This window comes from Talpa occidentalis, unplaced genomic scaffold (assembly GCF_014898055.3).
Source record: "Talpa occidentalis isolate TD23 unplaced genomic scaffold, MPIMG_talOcc4v2.1 talOcc4.18, whole genome shotgun sequence".
Taxonomy (NCBI): domain Eukaryota; kingdom Metazoa; phylum Chordata; class Mammalia; order Eulipotyphla; family Talpidae; genus Talpa; species Talpa occidentalis.
Genome location: NW_023601851.1, coordinates 1,663,964 through 1,676,941, shown reverse-complemented (window position 1 = coordinate 1,676,941; position 12,978 = coordinate 1,663,964). Strand labels below are relative to the sequence as shown.

The window sequence follows — 12,978 nt, the reverse complement described above, 5'->3', positions numbered from 1 at the left end:
TTATAATAACATTAATTTTCCTGATCATGACTGTAAGACACACTTGCTTTCTGTGAATGGTGGCTAGAAGAATCAGCTGGGACAGTTGTTTACATAGTGTTATAAATATCTTAGTAATGAATAGAAAAATATAGATATATTTAATTCCATTTTAATTTATTAATTTAACATTTTCATTGTGGCAACCTTTGTTTACAGCACTGTATTTGATCCTCAATGCACCCATAGTCCTTTGGGCACCCTCCACACTCTGCTTTAGCCGACCCTCCCCCCAAACCCCTTTCCCTCACTGACTCAATTCCAAGTCAGATTGCTTGAGTTTATTTTTGGTTCATTTTTCTATCACTGTTTTGCTTTTCTATTAGACATGTAAGTGAATCTATCCTGTATTTGTCTTTGTTCTTCTGCTTTATTTCACTTAGCATTATCTTCTCCAGTCCTATTTTGTCACAGATGGCAAGAGATCATCTTTTCTGTTTGTACTTAAATGCATAGTACTCCCTTCTTTCTATACACCACCTTTTCTTAATCCACCCATCTCTCTGTGTTTCCATACAGTGGCTGTTGAAAATAGTGCTCTACTAAACATTAGAGTGCATGTATTTCTTCAAATTAGCAGTTTTGTATTCTTTAGGTAGTTAGCTAGGAGTGGAATTGCTAGGTCATATGATAAATCTATTTTTAATATTTTGAGAATGCCTCCATAATGTTTTTCATGGCAACTGAACCAGTCTATATTCCTACCAACAGTGTTACATTTTATAAGGAAATATCATCGCTGACACTGGTTTTTCAGAAGAGCTGTGTTACCACAATTTCAGTCTTCAAACTATACTACAAAACTTTACTAATCAAAACAATATGTTACTAGAATAAAATCAGTCATGCTAATCAGTGGAATAGAATGGAGAGCCCAGAAATAAACCCACACTTATAAGGACAGTTAATCTGTGGCAAAGAAGGTACAGGATGCATTGGGAGAAAGCATTCTTTTTAATAAAATGGTGTTAGTAAAACTGCACAGCAGAGACATGTTTAATAATAAAACTAGATCACTGCCTTACACCATTGCAAAATTAACTCAAATAGATTAAAAGCTTGGTGCAATACTGAAGCCATAAAATACTTGAAGAAAACATAGGCAAAATGCCCTACAATATTGGTTTCGGTGTTGGGTTTGTGTATTTGTCACCAGCTATTTAAAAAAAAAATATGAACAATTGAGATTACATCTAACTGCAAAAGTCTTCTGTACAGTGAAGGAAAATATCACTGACTTTTGCAAGATCTGCAAAAGAACACTTAACAAATGAGATAACCCACTCAAAAAATGGGCAGAAGCGCTAAAAAGGCAGTTGTCCAGAGAAGACATAGATAGAGGTGATGACCAGCACATGAAAACATTCTCATCATCACTTACATCAGGGAAATGCCAACTAAAAACTCATTAAATTCCTTTTTAAAATCAGTGTTTACAAGTATGTAAATTTCAGGCATATAGCTTTACATCCTAGTAAATGAAAATGTCTTCCTAAATTCCACAGATGTCATTCATATATATCTTAATAAGTATTCCACTATTATATATCACATTTTATCCATTCATTCATAGTCTGATACCACACCCACCATCAAATTCCTGGTGCAAATTACCCCTATCAAATTGACCTCTCTTGTCCCCATCCTATCAAGGGCGAAAGTCTGAGAGTAATCTTTGTGGTATTTGTTTCTTTGTGTTTAAAATATGAATGAAATTATTTTACTTAATTTGTTGTAAGAAATGTGTGTAATGTGCTTACTAAATTCCATAGTTTTGTACAATCACCAGCCACTTTGAGCACTATTTTGACTTCTACAGAACAAACTCACATTTTATTTTTACTTTTTTAAATTTATTTTATGCATACAAGAGCTGAGGTGTAGACCAGAGGTGTGGGGAGGGAGTAGTGGTAAGAGGATTCACTAGAGACAGAGTAGAGAGCAGAATAGGTGGATTTACTGAAATACACTGTTGAAGGGAGCAGTAGGGGAGACAGGAGAGATCTGCTGCACCATGTGAGTCAGCTTCCTGGCCAGGGATCAAACTGGTGCTGCAGTGGCTATGGATGGCTTTATAGTTCTGAGTATTAACCCCTTGTGCCACCAGGGAAGCTGCCAAACTTAACTTTTTTTTTTTTTTCATGTTTCCCTCTATTCTCCAGATCATCTCAAAACTCTGTGTAAAACTGTAGAAGTTCTATATAACAATTAACGTTACCAAAATTAACATTAATTCTGCTACTTTAAATACTTATTTTAAAAATATTTTTACATCCTTTTTTTTTAAGATTTTTATTTATTTATTTATACAAGCACTGGGTACAGTCAGAAGGATGGATGAGAGAATTCACCAGAGCCAGAGGGGAGAGCAGAACAGGCAGACTGACAAAGCACACTGCTGAGGAGAGCAGCGGGTGGCAGGAGAGGTCTGCGCACCGTGTGGGACCCTTGTCCAGTGGCTGGGGATCGAACCGGCGCTGCAGAGGCTGCAGCCAGCTTCCCAACCCAGTGCTCAACTGCTGAGCCACCGGGGAGGCCCTATATTTTTTTTACATCATTTTTAATTGTTTGTACAATGTATGCATTTTCATCATGCTTATAGTCCCAGTACAATTCCTATCACCCTTGTTTTAAATCTTGTCAATGTCTAAAATAAAAATGTAACTGAATCATATTTGGATAATCAGTGGTTTATTTTTCTCCATGAAATTAATGTAACACTATTTCTAACAGGGCAAAAAAGAACTTCAAGTGTCCCTTGTCCAAGCATTAGTGCTTTTGATGTTTAATGAAGGTGATCAGTTCAGTTTGGAAGAAATTAAGGTGGCTACCAGAGTAGGTAAGTATCCAACATACTTGTTTAAATATGTGGCAAGATAAAAATGCTAAACTATTTTTTTCTAATTCAGAGGACAGAGAACTAAGAAGAACCTTACAGTCATTAGCTTGTGGCAAAGCAAGAGTTCTCAACAAAAATCCAAAAGGAAGAGATGTGGAAGATGGTGACAAATTTTTTTATAATGATGAATTCAAACATAAACTCTTCAAGATAAAGATTAATCAAATCCAGATGAAAGAAACGGTATTTCTTATAACATATTTTTGTGCTTTTCTGTTAGCAATTACAATGTTTTTTTGATGTGATAAAACCAAAATTTAGCATTTTCAAAGTGTGTGTGAGAGAGAGAGTATACACAGGTTTTACAAGAAATGCCTGCCATTTTTCAGTTTTTATTTATGTATATTTCACATCATTTTTCCTTTTTTACAATGTTTGCTTTCTTTACTGGGAATTTACTTAAAAAAAAGGGGAAATTTTTCATTTAATTACTAATTTACTTATCCCAAGCTCTGGTAAGCAGTATTTTTCCTTTCTATGCCTGTGACTGGACTGATTTATAAACCTCATCTGTGAGGTTCCTACCATAGAAGCATTCAGTATTTGGGGTTTTTTGACTGGTTTACTTTTTACATGCTGCAGCATGTAATAGATGTCACTGATTTACACCTGATAAGTGTTTCATTATTACACATCTCATTTTATCTGGTCATTTATAGTTGCACATGGGTTGCCTCCATAGTTTGGCTAATTAAGATGGGTATGAATTAAAATTCTTCTTTCGCTTATTTTGGATACATGGCCAAAAGTGTCATCGGCTGGATCATATAGTAGTTTTATTTTTAACATCTCTGAGGACTTACCAAGCTTTTTCACAGTGGTGGCACTATTTTATAGTTTCATCATCAGGGCTCATTTTCTCCATTCTTTGGTGCGTTAACTGTTATTTTGTATATTATTTAATAGTGTCATTTCTCATTCTGACTTGCATGTCTATGCTGATTAGTGATGCTGAGATGTCCATCATATGCTTTTGGCCAATTGTACATTATCTTTAGAAAAGTACTTTGCTCTTTTTTACCTGCCTTATTTTTTGTGGCTGAATTTCAGAATTTTTTTAAATAAAATCTTGGGTTAATCCCATGGGGGGCTTGGAATGGTTTTCTCCCATTGCAAGGGTTGCCTTTCATTCTGTTGTTTGTGGTCTTTGATGCTCAAATTTCTAAGTTTATTATAGTGTCATTTGTCTATTTTGCTTTTATCTTTGCTTTTGATAACCTTTCCAAAAATTATTTCCATATCCACTATCATGAAGATTTCCCTTGTTTCCTGCTAGGTATTTTACAGTTTTTGTTGCCTGTTTTGGTCTTTAATGCTCTTTGAGTTAATTTTTGTTTGTAGGTTAAATAACATACAGGCTCTCTTTATTCTGTTGCATGTTTTCCCATCTTTTTTTAAGACTATATATATATATATATATATATATATATGTTTGTTATATATAGTTTAAATATATATGTGTGTGTTCTAGGTACTTCAAGATTTATAGTAGCGTGTAGTTCAATAGGTCTGTATGTGGAGAAATGAAAGGTTTTTTACTTATATATTTTTAACATCATTGTTTATTTTTAAACAATGTTCGTTATTCATTTTTAAACAATTTTTCTCCCCCACCATTTTAAAGGATATTTTCTTTCAGATTGAGTGGTGCTAGAAAACCTTTGAAGATCTCTTGATAATATACATCTACCTCTGCATTTCTTTCATTGGTCCATGTCACTACCTTTCTGTCAGTGTCACATAGCAGTATTCACTGATGACTCTAGTTTTGTGTAATGTATTTTGAAATTATAGTAGATTATATAGCTTTGCTCATCTTTTCCTTACTCATTTGACTTTAGGAATTCTTTCATAAAGTCCATACGAATTTGAGATTTTTCATTTCTGCAAAAAGTTCTATTAGAATATTGATAGGCAGGCCTCCCTGGTGGTGCAAGGGGTTAAGATGCAACCTATGAGGCTCGCCGCAGCCACTTTGGCGGGGGTTCCATCCGCAGCCAGGGAGCTACTCACATGGCACAGCAGACCTCTCCTGACTCACCCGCTACTCCCCTCAGCAGTGGATTTCAGTCAATCCGCCTGTTGTGTTTCCCACTCTGTCTCTGGTGAATCTTTTCACCTCCCCCACCATAGCTCTGGCCTGTACACCAATTCTTGTATGTATAAATAAATAAATACTTAAAAAGTAGTATTGATAGGGTTTTCATAGTTTGTATAGAATCCTTTAGCATCATTGTCCTCACTTATTCAGACAACTTTCTGCCTTCCAGTTCGTGAACATAGCATGTCTTTGTTCTTTTTTTTAATTTTTTTCTCATAGTCACATAATTTTCACTGTGTCTTTTAATCTACTTCATTAATTTTATTCCTGAGTTTCTTCTTTTTTAAGATTTATTTACTTATGCACACAAGAATTGGGGGACAGGCCAGAGGTGCAGAGGTGAGAAGATTCACCAGAGACAGAGTGGGGAACAGAACAGGTGGACTGACTGAAATACACTGCTGAGGGAAGCTGTGGACAAGTCAGGAGAGGTCTGCTGCACCATGTCGGTATCTCCATGGCTGGGCATTGAACTGGTGCTGCAGTGGCTGGCGGATAGCTTCATAGGTTGCATCTTAACCCCTGGTACCACCAGGGGTCCTGGAGATTCATTTTTAATGTTGCAAAACCATTATTTCTTTTCTGCATTTTGAGGTGAAATTGACTATAAAAATGGTAAAATTTGATGGGTAAACTCATTTTAGTATAAATAAAGTTGCTTCATAAATCTATAATTTATTCATCACATCATCACTACTTTTCTACATAATAGAATTTTTTTGATGTTGGTGAGATCATCTTGCCGCATTGCAAGCAGATGATATATTATTGAGAATACTCACATTCTACTTGATATGGGAGCGTGTTCATTTTGTGTAACTGAAACAATGTATCCTCTGACCAACACCTCACTAATCTCTGACCCCATTCTTGGTAACCATGGTTCTATTTTCTTCTTCTGATCTCTTCTCATCTCTTCTTTTAGATTCCAAATGTATGTGAGATCATGAAGTATTTGTCTTTCAGTGCCTGGTTTGTCTTTTTTTTTTAAATATTTATTTATTTTTGTACAAGAACTGGGATACAGGCCAGAGGCACGGGAGGGTGAGAGGATACACCCAAGACAGAGCTGGGAGCTGAACAGGCAGAAGGACCGAAGACACTGCCGAGGGGAGCAGTGGGCAATGCAGGAGAGGTCTGCTGTGCATGTGGGTTGTTCCCTGGACGGCCGGGGATCAAACCCGTGCTACAGAGGCTGCAGACAGCTTCACAGCATGGTGTTCAACCTCCTGCACCACCAGGGAGACCTTGGTTTGTTTTTCTTAAGATGTTTTCACTAATGGCAGGAAATTCTTTATTTTTTAATCATGAATTATGTTCTTTTATACATGCATATACTACATCTTGTTTATTCATTCCTCCACCAGTGTACATTTAGGGTCTTCTATATCTGTTATGAATAATGCTGCAAGAAACATGGAGCTCATGTTTATTGCCATCTATTTGAGATCTCCATTAGAGTGTGTCCTTCTTTGAGAGTGGAATTTCAATTTTCCGCGGTTACTGTGCCAGTTAACATTGTCAGCATTGTAAAAGGATTCACATTCCTCATATCCTTCTCTCTATAGTATTTTATTTTTTGATAACATCTGTCGTAACATGAGTAGTACTATTGTCACATTTTACATGATGCAATGTCTCTGTGGTGTTTTTTATTTGAACTTTCCTAATTATTGATTTGAGCACCATTTTAGATCTTTTGACCATCTATGCTTTCAGTGTCTTATCAATGAAAAAGCATTGCCCAGTTAAATGTCTAGAATATTTCCCCATATTTTCTTATAAGTGTTTTATCATTTCATATTTTAAATGTGTCTTGTCTGTTTTGAGTTGATTTTATGATAAAGGCCCATGTGGATATCCAATTTTTCTGCTGCTATTTGTGAGGGATTATCTCTGTATGTATTCCTGGCACCTGGATTAGTTGATTGTATATGCATTGGATAATTTCTATATATTCCAGTACCATAACTTTGATTTACTGTAGTTTTTACAACAAAGGATCATCATACTTTCACCATTATTCTTCACTCTCATCATTATTTAATCATTTAGGGTCTTTGTGGTCCCATGTGAATTTTAGGATAGTTATCTTTCTGTCAAAATGCTGTTTTGATTTTGTTGCAGAGTGTGTGTTTTCTGAAAATTGCTGTGGATAATGTGAATATCTTGACAATATTATGACTCCAGTCATAGGTATGGGATTGTCTTTTTGTGAATGTGTTTCACAATGTGTTTTTTGTATTGTTTAGCTTTCACCTCACCAGAGTTTGATTCTAAGTACTTTTATTCTTTTTGTTGCTTTTGTAAGTGAAATTTATTTATGTGCTTCTTTTTTGTTTAGGTCATAATGTTAATGTACACTGATTTTTGTGTGTGACTTCTGTGTCTGCAATTTTATTCAATACATGTGAATACTTTTTCTTATGGGGTCTAGGATTTTCTGTGTGTAAGAAACCCTCCTTGGAAAGATGTAGCTTGATGTCTTTCAGCCTGGTGAGCCTGTCTTAAGTTTTTCTTATTTGGATGTCTCGTATGTTTTATTTATTTATTTATTTATTTTAAATATTTATTCATTTATTTATATAAGCACTGGGTACAGTCAGAAGCGCGGGAGGGTGAGAGAATTCGCCAGAGCCAGAGTGGGGAGCAGAGCAGGCAGAAGGACCGAAATACACCGCTGAGGGGAGCAGCGGGTGGCAGGAGAGGTCTGCACGCCATGTGGGGCCTTCCTCCGGTGGCCTCCTCTGGTGGCCGGGGAGCAGCTGGGGATCGAACCGGCACCACAGAGGCTGTGGGCAGCTTCGCAACGCAGCGCTCAACCGCTGTGCCACCGGGGAGGCCCAGTCTAATGTTTTAAAAGGAAAGGTAAGACTGGATACTCTTACCTTGATAATGATATTAGAGGTAATACTCCAACTTGCCACTCCAAAGGTCCAATGTTAACTCTGAGCTTTGATTGTGTGGAGGTGTATTCTAATTATTGAGGGTATTTTTTTTTTATCATTAGCTGGTACTGAATTTTATCAAATGCTTTTGCTGTACTTACTGTAATGAATTTGGGATTTTGATCCATTACTGTATTAATGTGTAGTATTAACATGTGTACTATACCTCAAGATTGACATGCTCATAAGGAACCTTCTTGTATTCCATCCTAAATAGTCATGGTGTATACTGATGAGTTTGGCTTTTTGAAGATAGAGTTATTACAATAGTTTCCTTTTTAATTATTCACTTTTAGTGTAGAAGTGAAATGATTATGTTGAAAAACTACTTAACTTAGCCTAACAGATTTTATGTTATCCTAATGTTTGATACATGAAAATAATGAAGTTTTAACAGTGATTATTTAACTTACCCCTTTTTAACTTGGTACTTGTTCTTTGTAAGTGCTCTGCCTAGGACTTCTAGTAGTTATTTATCGATGTGGTGAGAGTACGCAGTCTTGTATTTTATTTGAAGCTATCGAGAATTTTCAGTCTTTCACCAGTGAATAGGATGTTTTGTTTTGCTTTTCATGTTAGGCCTTCATAAGGTCAAGGTAGTTAGCTTCTGTTCTTTAAAAAAAAAAAAAATGTTTATTTATGCATACAAGAACTAGGGTGTAACCCAAAGTGTGGGGTGAGGGTGAGAGGATTCACCAATTAGAGTGGGGAGCAGAATAGGCAGATCTACTGAAAAAAACTGCTGAGGGGAGCAGCAGGAGAATAAGGAGAGGTCTGCTATGCCATGTTGGTTAACTTCCTACCAGCCAGGGATCTAACTCAAGCTGCAGTGGCCTGGCAATAGCCTGATAGCACTGTGTCTTTAACCCCTGCACCACTAAGGAGGGCCATACTTCTGTTCATTGCTCTGTGTTTTTTAAAATTAAAAAGTGTTGAATCTTGTCAAGTGCTTTTTCTTCTGTTGAGAGGACAAAAGGTGGTTTTTGTCTTTCATTTAATTTTTTCATCTTTATTGAGGTACAACTGACATTTACACTGTATATATTTTTTAATCTTTTTTAATTTTTTTTTTTAATTTTATCTTTATATTCCCTATACAATTGCAACCCCCTTATTTTGGCCCTGATCCCTCCTTCCCCCCTCCCCCAATAGAGTGTCTCTGGTTCATAGTTGTTTGTTGATTTTCATTTTTCTTTCTTATAGATATTCTTTTTCCTGGTCCCTTGTTTAGATTTTCTAGATTCCTGCTGAGTGAGACCATCCGGTATTTTTCTTTTTCTTTCTGGCTTATTTCACTGAGCAGGATCCCTTCCAGCGCCATCCATGTTGCTGCAAATTGCATGTAAAACTGTATATCTTTAAAATACAATTTGATGATACATTTACTGTGAATTATTTATCACAGAAATGTTAATTAGCTCTTGCTGCGTCTTACAGAGTTACTGTTTTGCTTTGCCCTTATGTAGAGAACACAAAGCTCTATTCTCGTAGGAACTTTCAGGTGTACTGTAGTTGCTAGTTATGGTCAGCAAGCTGCGTATTTCATATATGACTGAAATTGTGTATCCTTTGAAAATTTCCTGTTTCCCTACCCTCAGCCCCTGTCAACCACATATCCATTTTGTTGTCCTCAAATCCCACTAATAAGATAGATGACATGCTACTAGTCTATCTTGGAGACTGTTCTTTGTGCACTGTACTCAACTCAAGAGCAATATGTGTGTCAGTTATTTTCATGTGTTCTAAAAATGGTTCAGCTTCAGTGTTTCCTTGTCTGGATGGCCCATCCATTGCTTACCATGAAACTGAAGTCTCCTGTTGTTGTTGTATTGCCCTATCTTTTGTTTTAATGTGCTACTGTTTGCTTAGTATATTTCTCTGTTCCAAATTTGTGTGTGTGAATAATGATAAAGACTTTGCTATTTATATTGACCCTTTGTATAGCACCCTTCTTTATATTATATTACTGATTAAGCCTTGAACCTATTTGTTTTAATGTAAGTGTGGCTACACTTATTTAGATTTGGTTATCACCTACATAACATGTCTAGTTCCATTCCTTTGCTTAAGCCTCTGTATGTAACTTTACAACCAAAATGAGTCTCCTATCGTTGGGTCTTGTTTATTTACTTTTTAAAATCCTTCTAGAAAAATAAAATAAAATAAAATAAATAAATCCGTCTAGCCGCTATGCTCTTATGATTGGTGACTGTGCAATTTACATTGAGAGTGATTGCTGTTATGAAAGGACTTACTCTTGCCAACTTATCTTCTGGTGTTTTTGTCACACCATTTTTTCTTTCATTACTTATATTTGTAATTTGGTGGTTTTCCCTGATGATTTTTTTCAGTCTCCTCCTTTTATATGTTTATGATGCTGTTCTAGATATTTACCCTGTGGTTACTGTGAGGCCCACATTAATGCATCTCATAGGTAAAATTTTTTTGTTGATAGCAATATATATCCTTTTTCCTTATAATGGTTCTATCATTTTACCTTTTTAATATTTTTGATGTTTGAATTTATTTTTTATACAGTGAATTACTTGAATTATAATAACTATACTATTTGATCATTTTCTTTAACTCTGTACTTTTAAGTGCTTAATCACTGTTCTAATACCATTATAGGTTTTTAATTCTGACTACCATTCACCTTCACCAGAGTTTTATACAGCCTCTCATATTTTGTGTTGCTGAATAGCGTCTTTCCACTTCATGGTGAAACACTCAATTCTGGGGCCTCCCTGGTGGCTAAAGGTTAAGTTAAGCACAGCACAGTGAAGCTATCCGCAGCATCAGTAGCACAAGTTCCATCCCTGGCCAGCCAGAGAGCTACTCATATTGTGCAGCAGACCTCTCCTGTCTTGCCCGCTGCTCCCTTCAGCAGTGTATTTCATAGATCTGCCTGTTCTGTTCTCCACTCTGTCTCTGGTGAATCCTTTCATCCTCCACACCTCGGCCTGTACCACAGTTCTTGTATGTATTTATTCACAAATAAATAAATCTTTTTTTAAAAAAAAGAGAAATTCAATTCTGTATTTCTTGCAAGATAGAGCTCTTGTTGGTGCAGATTCTCAGGATTTCATTTATCCTTCCTATCTGAAAGATATGAAGATACCCTGAATATGCTATATATCTGATCCTGCAGCGTTTCTGCTGAGAAATCTTGTATTAATCAAGTGGGATTTCCTTTGTGGAGATTACTTTCTATATTCCCTGACTGCTTGTTGGAAGATCAATAGTTACTGATTCAGTCGCCTGACTAGTAATGAGTCTATTCACATTTCTGTTGCTGTGCTTAATCCTCAGCAGGTTGTATTTTTCTAGGGATACAGCAGATTTTTGTGTAACTTTGTAACCTAGCTCTTTATTGTGTGACTTTATTGTGTTGAATAATTTTTTTGATGGAGCTTTTAGGGTTTTCTATGTATGTCATGCAGTCTTCAGATGGTGATAGTTTTATTACTTCTGTTCAAATTTGGAATCCTTTTATCACTTCTCTTGTCAAGTTACTTTGTGATTACCAATATTATTTTAAATAATAGTATTGAGATTGGGCATCCTGTCTTCTTCCTGACATTTAGTGGGAAATGTTTTGTTTCACTATTGTATGGTGAGGTGATCATATGTGGTCTTTCCTAGGTGTAGGTTTATTCCTTCTGTTCCAGTTGCAATACTTTATCATAAAGGAATGAATGAATCTTGTCAAAGGCTTTGTCTGCATCTTGATATGGCCATATGATTTTTATCTTTCCTTTTATTGATGTAGTTAAATACAATTATTGGCATGGGTTGTAGTTTTTTTGTTTTGTGTTTTCACTCTTGTTATCTAAGGGTAGTGTTAACCAAAAAAAAAAAGGTGTTTAAAAACTTTTCTATCAATGCAAATTTTTTGAAGACTCAAGAAAGATTGGCATAAACCCCTTATGAAGTCTTCTAATACTAGACTTTTGTCTTGCAGGATATTTTTATCATTTTTCAATTTCCTTGTTTTAAAAGATTTATTTATTTATGCATACAAGTACTGGGTGTAAGCCAAAGGTCGGGGGTGAGAGGATTCACCAGAAACAGAGTGGGGAGCACAGCAGACAGATCTACTGAAATACACTGCTGAGGGGAGCAGTGGGCAAGGCCAGAGAGGTCTGCTGAGCCATGTTGATTAGCTCCTGACCAGCCAGGGATGAAACTCATGCTGTAGTGATAGCTGGTGATAGCTTGAGAGCACCGCATCTTTAACCCCTGCACCACCAGGGAGGCCCCTCACTTTCCTCTTTTATGACTGATCTGTTCTTTTCTGTTTATTTCTTACTCAGATGATCCTGAGAATTTGCCCATTTCTTCTAGTTTGACTAATTTATTGACTTATTTATTCATAGTAATCTTCTATGATTTTTGTATACCTGTGTTCTAAGTTACAACTTCCCTTTTATTCCTGTTTGAGTACAGTTTTAAAATTTGATAATTTTCATTATTTAATATTTTTGTCTCAGTGAATCTACCAAAAGTTTTGTCAATTTTCAAGTATCTAGCTGTTTTTTTTATTTTTATTTTGTCTTATTCTTTAATTTCAGTATTTTCTTGTACTACTGGTTTTGATAGTTCTTTTTCTAGTTCCTTTATTGTAAGAACTTCACATTTTTTCTTTTTCTTGATATTAGCCTGGATCATATAGATTCTCTCTTAGTCCAGTTTTTTATTATTACATTATTCATCATTATTTGTTTCACTTTTGTTATTATCATTGGCCTTTATTACAGACAGTTGTAGTTTGCTAACTTTTTAAAAACAAATGCAAGTAAACTTTTAATACAAATTTAAAGTGAACTCCATAGACTTTTTTTGACCAGATATGAGGCCATGTAAAGATATACCATTTTTAAAAAGTTAACTCCCATAGTCTTCATTGTCATTTCTTCCTAAGTATTTTTTAACTTTCTATGTACTCAGTTGTCCAGGAAATATTGTTTAGTTTACGCACCCGGTGGCTT

General features: G+C 35.7%; 1 protein-coding gene across 1 annotated transcript in view; it reads left to right on the top strand.

Moving 5' to 3' along the window:
- LOC119250814 (cullin-4B-like) overlaps positions 1 to 12,978 on the top strand; it is a 106,999-nt gene that overhangs the window by 55,519 nt on the left and 38,502 nt on the right. The window contains exons 18-19 of the mRNA XM_054697755.1: positions 2,773 to 2,878; positions 2,949 to 3,121. Of these exons, the coding sequence (XP_054553730.1) occupies positions 2,773 to 2,878; positions 2,949 to 3,121 (279 nt within the window). The remainder of the gene's footprint in view (positions 1 to 2,772; positions 2,879 to 2,948; positions 3,122 to 12,978) is intronic.